The 17,899-nt window shown below is 43.3% G+C and overlaps 1 protein-coding gene across 1 annotated transcript in view; it reads left to right on the forward strand.

Annotated features, from left to right (window-relative positions):
* Positions 1-17,809, forward strand: part of JADE1 (jade family PHD finger 1) — a 34,853-nt gene extending 17,044 nt beyond the window's left edge. Inside the window, exons 4-10 of the mRNA XM_035889039.1 lie at positions 2,227-2,414; positions 5,141-5,352; positions 6,996-7,163; positions 7,779-7,895; positions 11,611-12,141; positions 14,433-14,550; positions 15,453-17,809. Coding sequence (XP_035744932.1) covers positions 2,227-2,414; positions 5,141-5,352; positions 6,996-7,163; positions 7,779-7,895; positions 11,611-12,141; positions 14,433-14,550; positions 15,453-16,354 — 2,236 coding nt within the window. The 3' untranslated portion in view covers positions 16,355-17,809. The remainder of the gene's footprint in view (positions 1-2,226; positions 2,415-5,140; positions 5,353-6,995; positions 7,164-7,778; positions 7,896-11,610; positions 12,142-14,432; positions 14,551-15,452) is intronic.
* The last annotated feature ends 90 nt before the right edge of the window (positions 17,810-17,899 follow it).

The following is a 17,899-nucleotide window of genomic DNA, read 5'->3' on the forward strand; positions in this document are numbered from 1 at the left end:
CCGCTCTTCTTTAGTTGCTGAGCTATCTTGTATGGTCCTACTGATGAGCACCTGTGGGTCAGAGTAGCCCTCTGATGCCTGATTATTGTCCAGTTTGCTCCCTCACAAAACGCTTGGAGAGCCCTGCTGTGGTGGTGCTGGAGTGCTGGAAGTGTTCTTTGCCTAACTTTGGGAGGGGAGGGAGGTGTTCTGTAAATCGAATCAGCAGTAGTCATACAGTAGCTGGTGTAGAACAGAAGCAAAATACAGTACAGATAGCTGTTGCTAATGAGGTACATAATAGAGAATAAAGGGGTTTGGCCTTGTAGTGACTGGTCAGGACAGCAAGAGTAGGTTCAGAGCGGTGGGGAAAGGAGCGAGTCTGCATGGTGATGCAGTGTAAGCATGCAGTCGGATAATTCAGTTGAATGTGTTTTTTAGTATGTAGTAAGTGTTGCTTTTTTTAACTTTCTATCACAGAAATTAAGACATGAAGGTGGTTTGCTTTGTAGCCAAACTACCAGTGCTTATTTCTTCTGTGCCACTACAGTGGTATTTAGATAGCACGTGCCAGGGTGCTGCTCAGAGGTTATGATTTCCACATGGAATGGTACTTGGGAGGGAATTTATAATACAGAAGATTCAGAGAGCAGTGTCCAGTTGAAAGTAAATTCTCTGAGACGTAGTAGTCTAATATTTTAATACCATGCAGTATGACCAGGAACAATTTGGGCAGTGCAGTTAGGCTGGCAAGGTCATTCAGATTTGTATTCTTCCACAGTCCCTTTCTGCACCTCAGAAGCCCCAAATTCAGCATTTGGGTCTTGCCCACCATTTCTCAGAGTGTTGTCTGAAATAAGCTAGATGAGGGGAAGATTTCGGGCTGTGCAGAAGACTGGAATAGGTGGAGGATTCCCTATGTGTGTGGATACAGTAGCGGCAGATCAGGGTCTTCTGATAGGAGGAGTTAACACGTTGGACCTCAGATGGGGGCAAAATAGGATGGAGGATGTCCTGCTTGTTGTGGAGCTTAGGCTGTTCCCAGCAGAAAGCTGTCTACACAGAGTGGTGCTATCTCCTCCCCTGTAGCATTAGAGCACCAAAAATCATCAGCACTGGTGCTGCAGGAGGCAGTCATTTGGCAGCATGGCTCCTGGAGGTACCAACATTACATTGTGAAGTGGGTTTCATCCAAACTGAATTTCAGTGTGTGCAGTTAACTCGGAGATGGTGCGATGTCCTCTGCTGAGAGAACTGCACTGCAGGTGGACTGACAGTTATCTTGCTGCTTGGAGGCAAGGCACCAGCTTGCTGGTAGAATGACTGCTGTCCTTTGTGAATTGGGCGGTTTTGCCCCCAGCTCCTGGCTTTGCAAAGTGTCGGTGTGGCAAGAATCTGACCTAGAACAAGTGATGTGCTGTAGGTACTTTACTATTTCCTGAACCAATGCCTCTGGTCGAACAAAATTTCAGTTGGTTTGCAGCTAAAATGTGCTTTCATGGTTGGTTGTTGGCCAACTGGAGCCTCCAAAACTTGAGAGAAGGTAGTTTCAGCAGCAGCTGATTAATATTTGTGCTTGGCCCAGCATGACATTAGCGATTGTGAAAGAGGAAATGCAGACCCAGGATGCCAGAGCTTGGATCTGCGTGGGTAAGTGAAGGTGAAGCTAGTGCAGGCTACTGATTCTCTGTGGAAAGGTCTTCTGAATTTCACACAGCTGGCAATTCTGTAGCTACACACATGCATATATATATAAAAAAAAATCAGAAGAAACATTGCAAGAAGCAAAGCTTCAAATGCAGCAGGAAATACTACTTTTTTCCTTGAATTCTCTTGATCTTGGTATTGTAGTTAAACAGATTGATTATTAAAACAGAGTTTAACATCTATGTATATGGCAGCCATCACTGCATAAATACAGTGTTCCCGCTCTAGCTTTAAACAAGTGTGAATTTCAGGTAAGAGTAAGCACAGCTCTATCCTCTAAGCTTTTCATTTTTTTCAGAATTCTGGTAATGAATTGGGTTTCTAGATGACTCCAGTTAATTTCTTATAATACTGCCAATCCGTTACGGAAGTGCACTGTGCTGTTTTCTCTTCCCGTCTCAGTGGTGCAAGGTGATTGCTTAGGTGGTTAGATGCTTGCTGATGATTGTTAGTCACTTAGAATGAGGCATTTTGAATTCTCTAGAAACAAGTCTCGCAGCAACCCAGCGTACCTGACATCTGCTTGTCTGTTTGTTTTAGGATTGTGTCCGAGACGAAAGCTGTCACATTTACGCGTCCCAGGAAGTATATTGTTTCGTCAGGTTCAGAGCCTCCGGAGCTGGGCTATGTTGACATTCGAACCTTAGCAGACAGCGTGTGTCGCTACGATCTCAATGATGTGGATGTAGCATGGTTGCAACTTGCCAATGAAGAATTCAAAGAAATGGGTGAGCAATGAGCACTTGTGTTTCTGTTGCCTTTTTTTTTTTTTTTTTTAAAGCGGTCAATCTTAAGAATAATTTTAGGGAGGGCAACAGTGGGAATTGATGATAGCGGTATGAAGAGAGAGTAATCGTATGAGTTGGGATGAGTGGATACCACAGGAAACCAGAGCTGATGTGATTAAGCTCTAAGATACATCCCTTTGTTTAGAGAACCTATGCCAGCTAAATTGTGCAGGGAATGAGACAGTGAGGAATTCCCACAGTGATTTTTTGGAGGAATCTTCCAAACGTTACTGTGACTGTGTGCTCCAATTCTGAAGCAGGAAGAGGAGCTGTTGCAAGGGGAGCAACTGTTCCCTTTTCTACAGGATGGCTTGTATGTGGGAAGGGGCAGGGGAGCAGGGCGAGAACAGGAACATTTATTTAGCAAGGTGTGTGCCCCAGGAGAGGATTTCGATGGAATTGGAGAGCATGTAAGTCAGCATAGAACTTTACCACATTGTTTAGATAAGGGAAAAGATGCTGGGCTGGATGGAAGAGGTTTGGACATGTTGGTGAATGCTGTTGATTTTTGTTTAAGCATTGTGGCGGTTCCCTGCTTTGGGTTACATTTTAATCATACGGCTTTTACCTGGCTGTAGCCCATACGTGGCATGGCTCAAGACCTGGTAAACCACAAACTGACCTTGTATAACTCTTTAAAAGTTTCTTCTTTTTAAACCTACATATGGAAGAAACGGATGACCCAGCCTCGACCTGGTCTCTTACCCAAGCCTTTTTTCCAGGTCTCAAGTCAGGCCTGCTCAGTTTCAATGTTGGGCTTAGACGATTTCAAAACAGTTCATGATGCAAGAGTTTAGGTTACCTTTCCAGTTATCTTCAGGAAAACAGCAGCAGCACATCCCCTTAGCTTTCTTTATCCACTCAGTTTTGCTGTATGCAGAGGGAAGGAAATGCTCCTGTCAGTACCAGGCAGTATGTTATGGGTCTTGAAATACATACCTGGGTGCTCCTCAGGCACTGCGCTCTACAGATGCTATAAATGGGCATTTGAGAAGTGAAGTATTTCCTGATCTGCAGTTGTAGCGCTTCCTTTATGATGCCCCTGGAGCTATGAATTCCCTGTGTTTTCTTTGATACCTGTTGGAGCGCTTCAGGTACTGGAAATGTGTCTTCTGTCTTTAAAAGAATGAATGTAAACATTTGAACTGAAGCCACAGTCCCTTGATTCCTACTGCTTAACCCATATAAGTGTACAGTCAGTGGCATATCTCTAAGGGTTTTTTATAAAGTGATAGCAATCGTAAGGTTAGAATTTAGTTGCAAGCTGCTCTAAAACTTGCCATCCTCTGCTTTGCCAGTGCAGTGTTTCTGGGCTGCAGGGCAGAGTTCCCTCTCTTTCATCAGCAGGATTTTGGATGTTCCCTCTTGCTGCCTTTCAGCTGCTCAGTTTGGGTAGTATGGGATGCATTGATCTCTGCTGCAAGGGTTTGCCTGTCAGGAAGGGAAGCTGGAAGTACTTTTGTAGAGTGTTTGTCTTCTGATCTGGGGGAGCTAGAGAGGTTTTCTTCTTCGTTTTGCAGAATTTGTGGCTCACAAATTTGTTAAAACACCCATTGTGAAGTTGCCATCTTCTGTATTTCACAGTAAACGTTAGGCATGGGAAATTAGTCCAAAAGCAGGATATCCTAAGCCTACACTTCCTGGTAGTGATTTAAGTATATGGAAATTCTTGTGCTAACCTGACTTTGCAAGAGGAAAATGATTGTTTGCAGTAGCATAGCTTTCTTGGTTTCACAGGTGTCCGTGTGGCATGATTTTCTGGTAAAGGTTGGTGTAGTACCCAGTTGGAAGTATTACAGCCAGGTCATTGTCAGGGCAAGTGAGAGATGGAAGCTGGAGGGGGAAGCACTGTGCTCTTTTTTGATATTTTTCTTGCTGCTTCTACGATGGATATTTTTTCAGGTCTATATAGTAATTTAATATAATTAACAAATTTGAATTATAGAATACTATAATGTAATCAGCCTGTAGCTGTGGTATCATGAATAATTTTCTGACGCGTGCTGTTTGAAAAGACCAAATCCCAGGTTAGATGTTGCATTTATTTATTGTCCCAGATGTGATGTTGCATTTATTACAACTGTGTTTTTCACTTTTTAAAACAAGCTAATTTATTGGTGTAGTGGGGTCTGATGGAGACCTCAGTTGGGGTTGCACCCTGTTGGATTAGGATTTGTAAAAACTGTTGTTAGAAACTGCAGGTTTGCTACCAGTATTGTAGCAGATTTTGCCATTGATATCCCCACTCTGCCCCCATCACTTTTGGTTCAAAACACTCTTAAATCTTTCACCACCAAGTCAACGTCTGGGTTGCAAAATTGAAGCAAAAGCCATGGACAGTGCTGTCCCAGAAGGAAAAATGAGAACAAGACCAGGAAGCCAGAATCAGTTTATGGAAGTTTTTTCTCAGGATTTTGAAAGATTGGTTTGGGTAATCTGCTTCTATTAGTTTAATACAGTTATAAGACTTCTTTGCCTTTTTTTTTTCTTTTTTTTTATTTACAGTTTCCCTAGTTCATGCTGGAATAGGCATGGTTGTCTAGGAATGACATGTGTGCATGGGGGGGTTGGCTGTATCTGCTCAGCTGTTAAAAAAGAAGCTGGAGTTGTGTGTGGCGGTGGTTATCACTCTCTCCTTTAAATAAGTATCAACTCCTGTTTCCCAGGGATGCCCGAGCTGGACGAGTACACGATGGAAAGGGTCATAGAGGAGTTTGAGCAACGATGCTATGATAACATGAATCACGCTATCGAGACCGAAGAAGGACTTGGGATTGAATATGATGAAGATGTTGTATGTGATGTCTGTCAGTCTCCAGACGGAGAAGATGGCAATGAAATGGTGTTTTGTGACAAATGCAATATTTGTGTGCACCAGGTATGGTAGCCAGGGCACAGTGGGAGAGTGTAGGGGTGGTGACAGAAACTTTTCCAAACCATTAAAGATAATAGATTGGATTTTTTCCAGTGACAGACACTGATCTCCTCAGTTCTTGCGGAGTTCACCATTGAGGGGTGGGATGGATTCAGAAATTGTGTAATTTAGAAGGAGAATTGTTACATGTAATTCTAGAAATGTTATGCTAAGAGGGTTAAAAGCGGTACTGTGTCTGTGTGGAGGAAGTTACAAGGTGAGGAATAGCCTCCCCGAAACATACACGGGTGTACCGTTGTATGTTCTCAGCTGGTCACTTCTCTTGCTATGTTCTTTTCCTCTCTTCCTGCACACTTGTGGGGCTAACGCACCTTTAGTATCAGCAGCTTAGGCTCAGTAGAGAGGGGAAAAAAGAACTTCTAGGCAATCAGTAGGGACACAGGTAGGATTTATTACAGCTATTTTAATTTAATGGAGAACCTACTGACCTGAGCTGAGCTAATGAAGCACTATTATGCGCCACCTTTTTGTGGCAGTCAAGAAGTCTTCTTAGCATGAAAGAACAAATGCAATTTTAGCATATCTGTTTTCCGTGGATGCTTCTTACTGCAGCAGATGCCTTCTTAACCAGCCTGTCCGTTCTTACCAGCCTGTCCTTCCCTCCCAGCTTTAAGAAGTTTGCTTTGTCATTCAGTGTTCGGAAAACTGTGTTGTCCGATGAGCAAGAATGGCATTTTCTTGCACGTGTAACTTAAATGCATTTGTACTAATGATAAAGAAATAGACCTGTGACAGCTGTAAGCTACAGATGGATATCTTGCAAGACACTCAGCGGAAAGTGGATGTTTTAGACCTGTAGCGGTTTTCTGATCCTTTGTCTCTGATCACTTCAAATCTGAAACTTAAAGAGGGTTAAAATTGACAGTGATTTGGACAGAGGTACAAATAAAGAGGCAATCTGCTGGAAAAAAGTGATCTGCCCAGAGAGGTGGTAGAGTCCTGCTCCCTGGAGGTATTTAAAGGAAGGATAGATGAGGTGCTTAAGGACATGGTTTAGCGGTGGGATGGCAGGGTTAGGTTAAAGGTTGGAGTCGATTATCTCAAAGGTCTTTTCCAACCAAAGCGATTCTATGATTCTATAATTAGTTGCTGTTCTGCACTTTTCCCTCTGAATAAGACGCAAATCCCAATGCTTTGGAATAACACTGAGTATCGCACGGCAGAGCTCTTGAATTTGTGGTTCTTGCCTTTTCATTGGATACAGTTCCTGTTACTTTTAGTCTTTGTGATCCTGATCTTCATCCTAGCGCACTGCTGGCAGGGTTGTCTGTTGGGAGTCCCCTTGCTCTTCGGGCAGGCAAACACATTCCTCATTTTCCCAATTGCAGTGGGCAGTGGTTTTTTGCATAACAGCGGGTCTTGACTTCTGCTCCTTTCACTGAAAGATCTTTTTGGGGAATGTGTGGTTTGGCTAAGTTTATGAAAGTATCCTGAGATCCTCCACAAGGTAATGTTTCTATAGTGTTAGAAATTTCATAAAGAACATTTTGAGAGTTGTGAGAGGCTAGGTGTAAACAGCTAAGAAGTAACAGAAATACATGTTGTTTCCTTTGTTTTCTTTCCCTTTTCTGTAAATGGGAATACAGGCATGTTACGGGATCCTGAAGGTGCCGGAAGGCAGCTGGCTGTGCAGGACCTGCGCGCTTGGTGTTCAGCCCAAGTGTTTGCTCTGTCCCAAGAAGGGTGGTGCCATGAAGCCGACGCGGAGCGGCACCAAGTGGGTCCATGTTAGCTGTGCTCTGTGGATTCCAGAGGTAGGTGCTGGTCCTCTGGGAGTTCAGGGCTGCAGTGATTCTGGGAGAGAAGAAAACTGTTGAAAACATCGTTCAACCTAGTGCGTGTTGCTACACTGAGTGTATAGCAAATCTATGGTACTTCTTAGGAAGACGCTATAAGCCTTTTTCAATTAGATGTAAAGTCTGGCAGGATGAAGCATCATCTGGAAAGAAAGTGATTACATTATCTTTGCCAACCAAAATGAGGCCTCAAAAAATTAGGCCTTTGCTGCTGGCAAAGCTCATTTAACAAGCACACAAAACACTGTTTTATTTTGTAAACGGAACATTAAAAGTGAATCAGGAAGGTTTGGATGTGACAGTGGGAATTCCTGTGGGTTCTTATAATCAAACTATTCATCCTGTATGATAATTTTAAATTGGAGGGCTTCACCTTGAAAGAGTTTTGTTCATGCAGTGAGGAACTGATTTTTTTTCAAAAAAGAATTTTTTTTTTTAGTTTCTTATAAACTGAGGAAGTCGGAACATGCTAATTTTGCATATGCACACAAAGAATTTGATTTCTTTGATAAACTGTTATCCTTTTCAGTTAATAGTATAATAGTGGTTTTTAACCTTTTTTTTTTCTTTTAGGTGAGCATTGGAAGCCCAGAAAAAATGGAGCCAATTACAAAGGTTTCTCACATTCCCAGCAGTAGATGGGCACTGGTGTGCAGCCTTTGTAATGAAAAAGTTGGAGCATCTATACAGGTAACTTAATTGCACAAACGCCTGTGTGTTTTGTTTTGTCAGCTTTTAGTAGATACACAAAGTGTGTATCCACAGTAAACTTTGTTTGATTTCCTGTTTGTTACTATGGACTTAATTGCAGACAAAGTGCTTCTGAATGTTAGTGTGCTCTTGCTTTCTAGTAAAACTTTAATAATAATAGCCAGGTCACCCCATAAGACTTCCTAAGAATTATCCTAAGACTGTCCTAAGTAGATACGCTGGTATGTTTATTAGTACCCTGAAATAAATGTTGAGTAGAGGAAAAAAAACAGTATTTCTCTGATGTACCACATAAAAAAATGAAGCTTGAATGCTGAAAGCTTCTGTGCTGAAACCTATCTGCTAGTCCCTATTTAGTGGCTTCTGAGACCAGTTGGATACCTCAGTGGGAGTTGAGTGTTTCCTGTAGCAACCTGAATTTTTAAGGTGCTGAGCACGTCCCGCTCTCAGTGAAGTCAATGGAAATGAACACCTTCACTTTGATGATAAAGCTAGTTGTAGTTTTTGAATTTTTAATTTTAGGTACTACTTAACATTGGACTGTTTTGGCTTGAACTATTTTTTTCTGTAACTGTTTTGTTGTTGGCCCGGCTTTCAAGTTGCTGAGGAGAATATCAGACCATTTAATATTAGGCTCTTTGAGCAGTAGGAAAGAAACTGACTGGTCTGCTCTGAGATTCAAGCCAGCCACGAGCTGAGGAAATGAGTCCCATTTCCTCCATTGGTTGTGGGTAGATTCTGGAGCTCTTGGTGTTCTAAGGGGAAGAAAACCCTCCTGCGTGCAAGTTTCCCAGTTCACATTGCTGTAGAAGCAGCGCCACATTATTGTTCTGACTTGTGGTACTCACCTGAGCTCAGGGACGATGACTGCCCGAACCAGCAAGACGGGGCAGAATCAAAACAAATGTCTAGTCATTGTAGTTCCAAAAAGAATGATTTCTGTATGCAATAAATAATTAAACTATAAAGCTAAGCTATCTGTTTCATACCAACAACTCACATTCTTGGGCCAGTGCCAGTTTGTCTCATTGCATACTTCTGAAATTCCCTCTGCAGTTCCGATTGCATTTGGACTCAGCCTTTCTCACCGTAGCCTGTCAATTGTCGCTGTTAAATAACTGAACTGATCTGCACCAGAGCATTGCAGACTGGGCAGTGTGGTTTCACCTGCATATTTCTGTTGGGTTGTTAGCTGTAAAACACTTGCAGATCCTTTGCAGGGGGAAATCACTCAGAAATGTTAAATAATAATTTTAAGAACAATTTTAAAATCTAGAGAGATTTGAGAAAACACATTACCAAGCCTCACATTTTTGAAAGAGGAGATACTTGGTTTCCTGAGATATGAGATAAGACTTGGATCTACCTTAATCGAGAACCAATAATGAGAGTAAGGACAGGTGACCCACTCAGGGCAGTGTTGTGACTGTGTAGAAAAAGACAGTAAAATGTAGCAATGTTCTTCACCTTCAAAGTGCTTCATGTACTTCAACAAAATGATCCTCTGAAAGCTCCCTGAGAAAGATAGGAAGATATTACTGTCTTATAAGAAGCCTGAAGAAATAGAGTGCTCTCTTTGTTGTGGCTAGCCTAATGTTACAGGATCCATGATGGTGAGACCAGCATTAAGACACAGAATTTTCTAAAGTCCTACACTTTAAAATTAGGTTTTGTCCATTTCCTGCTCCGAGTCATTTGATGAGGTTGCCAGAAAAAGTTGTAGAACAGCAGTGCAGCAGTAGTTGCAGTGAAATCTATCAGTCCGTTTCCATTTAAGGAATGTATAAAATAGTAAATGTTAAGTAGAGAAAATAAATCTGTCCACAGCATATAAATTTGCAATCGCAGTACCTCCTTGCAGAGCCCCTTCCTCTTGGCCACAGTTACATAGTTGAAACTGTTTTGTCCATTCTCCAGACCTGTTCTGAGGGGTCACCTAACAGTAGTTTAAGTTGAACGCTTGAGTATTTATGTACGTTAGTGTGCAGGGGAGAGGGGAGTCTCCTTCCGTATGTCTTCCGATGCCACCTCTCCCCTTCTAGTGACGACACAGGATGACATTGCAGGCACAATAGTTGCCACTTCAGATAGTTCTACATTTGAAACTATGGGGGAAGAGACAAGAGATACAGTTTCACCTGATATTTTATGGGAGTTGTGTAAATCTTGGTATCGTTAAAGCTAGCAGTGAGAAATATTTAGATTTGTGTGGTGAAATTGTATACAGCAGAGAAGAACATTATACAAAGCCACTGCAGTAGAAAGGAGCTAGCGTTAGCTGGATAAGCTGAGAGAGGGACATCCTCCAGAGATGTTGTGAGATGTGCACAGCAATTAGAAAAGCCGGCAGCTGGAAGCGTGTGTCAGGCTGGGCGCAGAGCAGCTGCAATAAGCTGGGAAAAACGAAAAACAGGTCCAGCAGATTTCCTTCCGATGAGACAGGCTTTCCCCTCTTCTCCCAATAAAACATCAGCCACACTGAGCTGATTATTCTCAACGACAGCAGCTTGGAAGCCACAGCTGAAGCGCTCCTCTGTACTGTTTGGTGTTCCAGTTGGGCTGCTTTTGCCCTGCTTTTTAGTAAGAGAGGAAAGGGCAAAAGACGCTTTGGTATTTTTTAATTCCTTTTATATGTTGATTTTATTAAAGAATGTTCATTTGAAACTTCTGCAGTTTAAACTCTGTTGTACATTTATGTGCCGTCTGGCTGCTGAGTCAACCTGAGCAGGAAAACCCAGAGGAGAAGGCTACTTGGCTTCTTTACGAAGTACTGTATAAACATCCTAGTGCAAGGCATTTCTCTGTAAGGTTAGATGACTTGGGTTAAGCAGAGTTTTGTTTCCTCCTAGTTAATAGCACTAATGCTCATTTCCACTTTAAATTCTTTTCACTGGAGGCAGAGATGTGAGTTGATACAAATGCATATGTATGCGTGTGTGTATATACATAAGTGTGTATCTATTTAAACCTTTCCATTTGTGGCTGGCAATAGCTATGACAGCATTTTGCAAGAGAAAGTTACCTATGATTGAAGTGAAGTGCTAAATCAGCTGAACTAGTGCCCATCAGTCCACGACAGCTGGGTTCACTGGGAGGAAAGAAAAATGGCAAAAAATTGAATTTCCTGTTCTCCTCATCCCCTGGGTACAGTAAAAGCTATAGTCGGTGAAGTAGTGATTGACAGTGATTTAATATTTGACGTTATAAAATTGGGATAACAGGAAAAAAAAAATTCCCCTTGGTTGAGGCCTTTTGGGTAGCATGAATCCAGGTGCTGAGAAAGCCTTTTAATTAAAAGTACCAGACTGGCCTGGAGCCACGGAGGTGTTTTTCCCCCTCTCTCATGCTGGCTCAGGCAAAGGGGGAACATTTCCCTCTGTGTAACACAGCCTTACGGGAGTGAGCTCCGGTGACGGCAAGAACGCTCCTCTTGTCGATTTGCCGGTTATTGAATAGCGTGATTGGGGTAGGGAGGGGGGAACCGCTCCTGTCCCACTGGGCCGCTTGATTGCTGCCTGGCCTGAAAGCACCAAATCGTAAACCTAATTAAAAGAGAGCAAGAAAGTACATGCAGCTTAGAAGCAGAGCGCGGTAACAGGGTTGTTCTTCCAAAGCAGTCCTGGCCGCTCAAATAGTTTTAGGCAGTGTGGCTTCTTAAATTCATACTTGATTAATTTGAATTTAATTTCTGTAGTGTTCGGTGAAGAACTGCAGAACAGCCTTTCACGTCACCTGTGCGTTTGACCGTGGCTTGGAGATGAAGACCATATTGGCAGAGAACGACGAGGTGAAATTTAAGTCATACTGTCCCAAGCACAGCTCCACCAAGAAAGCGGAGGACGAGACTTTTGGTGAAAGCCCAGGTCAGGAGAATGGGAACGGGATTCAGGACAGCTCTCTTGCTGCCCACATCGACCCTTTCCACAGCATGGATCAGAACCAGGAGGAGGCCCACAGAGTCAGCCTCCGCAAGCAAAAGCTCCAGCAGCTGGAGGATGAGTTCTATACGTTTGTTGAGTCTTTGGAAGTGGCTAAAGCGCTGCGGCTGCCCGAGGAGCCGGTGGGATTCCTTTACCAGTACTGGAAGCTGAAGAGAAAAGCCAACTTCAATAAACCTTTGATTACCCCAAAGAAGGATGAAGAGGACAATCTGGCTAAACGGGAACAGGACGTGCTGTTCAGAAGATTGCAGCTCTTCACGCACCTCCGGCAGGATCTAGAGCGGGTAAGCCACCGCGCTGCCTGTGCTTGTGCGAGGCGTGCTGGCCTTCCTTAGCCGGGCTTCCAAACGGCGCTCGCAGTTCCTGCCCTTGCGCGCAGGCGCTCCGTGCTGCATCCGAACCCCAAGTTGTACTGTCAGAACTGACCATTAGCATTACATTGCCAGAGCACGCCAATTACCCTTTTCAAATAGAGGGTTAGCTCACAGGGCCAGCAGGTCTTGGCTTGTAGTATCCAATCTCCTTACAACTGGATTGTCGTATTTCCCCTTACGCTTTTTTTTACTGGTTAACACCGATGGCTGTGGACTGTGCTGCAACCCCCAGCTGGAGCTTTTTTAGCCTTTAAGGGCTTTCTCTGCTCCTTTCGTCTGGTGAACAAGAAGGAAAAGATTCTGAAACTGACCCCGATTTGCAGCAGATCTGTTTTTCGTTGACACAGCATAGTAGGATGCCATTTCACTGGACTGTCTGCTTAGTAGGTTTGGGAGGCGCATGGTATTCCTCTCAATTAGGTTTTGAATGTTTAAAGGACAGTTCAGTAGGATCAGTTTGGTGTTTTATCTTAAGTACATCTGATCCTGTAACGACCTGCATTCCTTTCTTTTTGGGGTTTTTTTTTGGGTTAACTAGTAGAGTTTAAGATACGTTAGAGCCAGAAAGGGTACTGAAGTCCATACAGCATGTGGCTCATGTAGGCCACATATGGAACCCGTCTTGGGAGGTCCTGCCTGAGCCTCAGTAACCTGTGGGTGAGCCTTTCTTCCAGAATACTGCCTGGTCTTTCAGTCGGGACAGCAGGTGCTCGTGCATCTACTGCATCCTTCATAAAGGATCCTGATGGCTAATTACTCATTAATGAATTGTTGCAGTTTGTATTTTGAAGTTTTTCTCTATTTTCAACTTCCAGCCCACGATCCTCCTCTAGCTCAATGGGACAGCTGTTACCTAGGATCTTTTGTTTCTGCTCTGTGTGCTCAAGATTTCTTTCAGTCTTCTCTTTGATGAGCTAAATCGGTTGAGCTTGTCAGTCTGTTCTCTGGATCTTAAATTATTCTGTATGTATCCTTTCCATTTTTAAGTGTGATGTCAAAATGGGATACATCATTCTAGTAATATTTTTAATATTTTACTACTCTGTTGTTCCCACTGATTGTACATCCAAGATAACTTGGATAAAAAAAAATAAAAAATGGGGCCTATGTTTTTTTTTCCTCTTCAAGATAAAGTCAGATAGACTTGATTATGAGTGACATTAGCAACAGTGTCATCCATCTAGAAACAGATTTTGAAATCGTGTCATCCAGTACACCTGATGAAACAGGTGCTCCTGTGGACATGATGCATCTGTTGCGCAGCTTGGATCAGAGAAGGCAAAGAACAGGCGGCCACGGACTGCATCAGAAAGGGTGCTGGGCTAGGCGAATCCCTTCTAACTCAAATCCACAGGGTAACGACTGTTACCTGAAAGTACGGCTGTCCCGGGACTGGAAGCCTTAAATAGCACAGGACCTTAGCAAGACCAGTCACACTTGCTCAATGTCTCCTCCTTAATGGTTGTGAGATCAGCCCACGAGGTGGTGGTGGTAATCCACAGGGCACCACGCTGCGTGTAGCTGCACTGAACTGGGAGAGGAGCCTTGGAAACACCCACATACGCTTCTCAGCAATTCCCTCATCCAAGAAATAACTAACTTCTGAGCTCTAGGAGAGCAGTGGTTGTGAAGCTTAGGCAGCTGTCTAGATTAGACACTCACATTTTAAGGGCAGAAATGTGGTTTTCTTCTAAAAAAACCCTGATACAGTAAAAATAAATAATGATTTCGTTACGGTTCCAGTCCCTGCTACCTCCATTGTGCTGTGGCATGAACAGACTCTGATCAATGATACTGTAGTGGCAGGGTCAGTAGAAAGACTGGTACTGCTGAATAGCTCTCCACATTTTCACGCTAAGTATAATGTTGTGTCTCAAACAATAAGAAGCAAACGATGCTAGGCTGTTTAACACCGAGTATATTTAAGCATTTCCAGCATCTCTGTAGATTTCCTGGGTGATTGAGGGGTTCATAGAAGTTACTTCTGTGCTGTGGCCCTCCCAAATCTGATGGAATAATCTGGCTACTAAATGATATTTACGACTCTTTTCTAAGACATGTATTGAAGAAAGTTAAATTTAAATAAGTTATGAACTTGTTTAAATGGTGTATAGTACTTAAGCTGCATTAATTCAAAGCGCAGATTGACAGCCCTGTAGTAACACAATTCCTGTAAAACTCATCAACTTGATGTCTTCTAGGTGCGTAATCTCACTTACATGGTGACCCGAAGGGAGAAAATCAAGAGATCAGTTTGCAAAGTTCAAGAACAGATATTTAATATCTACGCGAAGCAGTTGGAACAAGAAAAAGTTTCAGGTATGCTTCAGCGTTATCTTTTTCACTTAAGACCAAGCATCGAAAGGTTTGGTTACAGGCTAATGACTAATCTTGAAGGACAAGCAGGACCTCATTTATTCTCATTAAAATCTTGTGTAGCCCACCATGCTTCAGCAGGTTGGAAGAAGACGTGAGAATCTGTGTAGCTGTAATGGTGGGCACATTGCTATAGAAACGGGCAAGTCTCTGTTCTTACCGGTGGGGTACTGAAGGGCTTGCTGCTTCAGCTCCTTTCTGGTGTGAGTCTTTAATGGCTCCTCATGACAGGGAGACCTTGACTTATATTCAAGTGCCATATGGTACCCAGTTGGTCGGTGGTTTAGCAGTGCCGCTGCATTAGTGTCTACTACGCACTTCTTTGCATTGTAGTTTGAAGAAATGAATTTTGAAAAGGTAGCACTCTGGTTTTAAAACACGTTTTCTTCTGCCTAATCTCATTGACAGTAGCCTTTTCTCATATGAGTAACTTCAAAGTTACTGCATTAACTAGATTATCCTTGAAGTATTCAGTAACTAATACACCGGTTTTTTAGACGGAAACAATTGGATCCACTTGCTGGTTGCTTCCCCCCTCGCCCCCCCGCCCCGTCTCTGATGAGTCTCGCTCTGGAGTGGATAGAGTAGTGCTAGAATCTGTATTTGCTACAAGTGTCATTTGGCGCAGCACGGCTACGGGGAAGTAAACTACACCAGCAGTGTGTTGTGAAACCACAACATAGCCACATAATCGTGACGTAAAGGTGCTGGATAGGTAACCAGATTACCCACTTACACTGAAGAACGTGTCACGTGTGAGGAACAGGGTTAAAATGGGTACATTCAAAAGTGATATTTACCAGACATGGAATTGCTTGACTTTGACTTAATTTGTTTACGTTTAGGCGTGCCTTCCTCATTCTCCTCAATGGAAAACACGGTGTTGTTCAATAGTCCCTCTTTGGGCCCCAATGCCCCCAAGATAGAGGATTTGAAGTGGCATTCTGCATTCTTCAGGAAGCAAATGGGCACATCTCTAACCCACTCTTTGAAAAAATCACACAAGAGAGACAGAGTAAGAAACGGCTCCGGGAATGATGGCAAATCCATGCTGAGGCAGCCGAGCCAAAGGGAAGGTGGCGCAGCTCCAGGCAGCTTTTTAAATTTTGACAAGACCTTTGCAGAAACACGGATTGTATCAGCACAGCAGAAAAATGGCATCGTTATACCAGACCACAGAAAAAGAAGAGACAATCGTCCACAGTGTGAGGTGATCAAGGCAGAACTAAAGGAAAAGACTTCTAAACACAACCACAAACCACTGAGACCCACAGAACTCTCTCAGAGGCAATCGGAAAATAAAAGGGCTGTGAACCACTCCAGCGGTAGGTCAGCACCTGGCACGCGGAGGGATATAGTGCCTAAATGCAATGGGGGTCTTATCAAAGTAAACTCTAATCAGACAGTAGTTAAAGTGCCTACGACGCCCACAAGCCCAGTGAAAAACTGGGGCGGATTCCGAATTCCAAAGAAGGGGGAGAGGCAACAGCAGGGGGAGAGCCCAGAGGAGCCCTGCCGTCAGAACTCCAGCTACCCCTACCTGGGCGTGGGCAGAGTTTCACCGAAGGACAGGGCCAAAAGCAAGCTAAAGCCTGACAGCGAGAATGATGGGTACGTCCCCGATGCCGAAATGAGCGACTCAGAGACTGAAGTGGCTGAAAAAAAGTGCAGGCAGCAGAGGCTCAGTCCAAACAGCACGATCAACAGAAGGACGGACATTATTAGGAGAAGCATCCTGGCATCCTGACTGGACACAGGGACACGGTGTCAGCACCATGGTCAGTAGAGTCACTGCCTACAAGCCAACTCCACGTTATATATTTATTGGTGTGAGAGAGGAGAGGTCTTGGACATGGCTACAGACTGACAAATTGATAACCCATTATTCCTGAGCTGTACAAACATGTTTACATGCACTTAAAGCTGTTTTTTTTTGTGCCCCCCCTCTCCCCCCTGCAATTCTGTGAGAAGTTTTTATCTCCTTTATTTGCAATTTTCCTGAGTAAGCCCAGAAATTGACATCACTACAAAAATAGGATTTGTGATGAACACTAAAATAACTCAGAAAAACCTTTTAGGAGGGGTTAGGATGGGTAGGCTGTGTTCATCCCTTTTAGCTAAAAAGCACTGATAAAATTTTACTCCCTTCCCCTGCCTTCTGGAAAAGCACAAGCTCTTAATTTAACTAGCATGTATTGAATGGAAGAGGGGCGTTGAACCATACTGCACTGCTTTCCCCGGATGGTGGTAGGTCTTTCTCCTCCGTTTGCAGGATGTTTTCTGTTGCATTCAGCTTGCGCATAGACGGCAGCTCAAACCCCTCCGTAAGCTCCAGAGTTTACATGTAAATACACCTACGAGATGACCAGATTGACCCATGACATTTTACTGGAGGAGGAGGAAGGGAGAGGTCAGGGCTGCAGCGCGAAGCAGCAGCTTGAAAAGACTCAGCCTGAGCACAGGGGATGCTCCGGGATAGCTCAGTTCTGAGGAGGGGGCAGGCCAGTGGGTTCCTGCCCCAACCCCTCACCGTTCAGTCGGTCACCTGCCTCTGGGAGGATGATGACAATTCAAGAAAAAAATTTTTGAAGGCACTAGTCAGTAGGATTTCCCAAAGCCCCCCCCCGCATATGCACTAATGGTATGTATTGGGAAAGCCAGGCTTAGGACACTAAAGGGTTGCTTTAAAATGGACATGAATATATATTTTTCAATAGAATAAAATGGAAAGGCAATAAATTGTGATTAGCTCTTCACAGTCAAAAGAAGAAAAAATATTTCACTCTATTCTGGACTAGATTTGATGGAAGAGGAAACTCATATTCTGAGTGTGTACTTTTTTTAATAATTGCAAATGGCAATAACTAGTAAGCTATGAGCAATAATATTAACGGATCATTAGGATACTGTTTTGTACCGAGTAGAGTGCAGATGGAACACTGAAGTGTTAGGAGCCTGCAAAGTTTGGAATTCTGCATAGATGTAAGTCAGGTATGTACTGGTGAAAAACTTCAAGCAGCAACTTTAAGACAGGCATAAAGAAGCCCCTTTTCCCCCCACCCTCTTTCCTATTCCTAGCCTGCTGTTAGCACTTCCACGCACTGTTTAACATTAGACCCTTGCCTCTTGAGCAGGGAACATTTAAAACACAGTAGAACTCTGCCATAACTGAGTCTTCCAGAGGATTCAATAAAAAATAAATAAAAAAGGCTTATTAACACCCTATCTTGCTATGCAAGTTATCACTTAATTAAATATTTCAACAGAATGCGCCCCAGTCATTTAAAACTCA

Source organism: Egretta garzetta, unplaced genomic scaffold, assembly GCF_000687185.1.
Source record: "Egretta garzetta isolate BGI_Z169 unplaced genomic scaffold, ASM68718v1 scaffold542, whole genome shotgun sequence".
Lineage (NCBI taxonomy): Eukaryota > Metazoa > Chordata > Aves > Pelecaniformes > Ardeidae > Egretta > Egretta garzetta.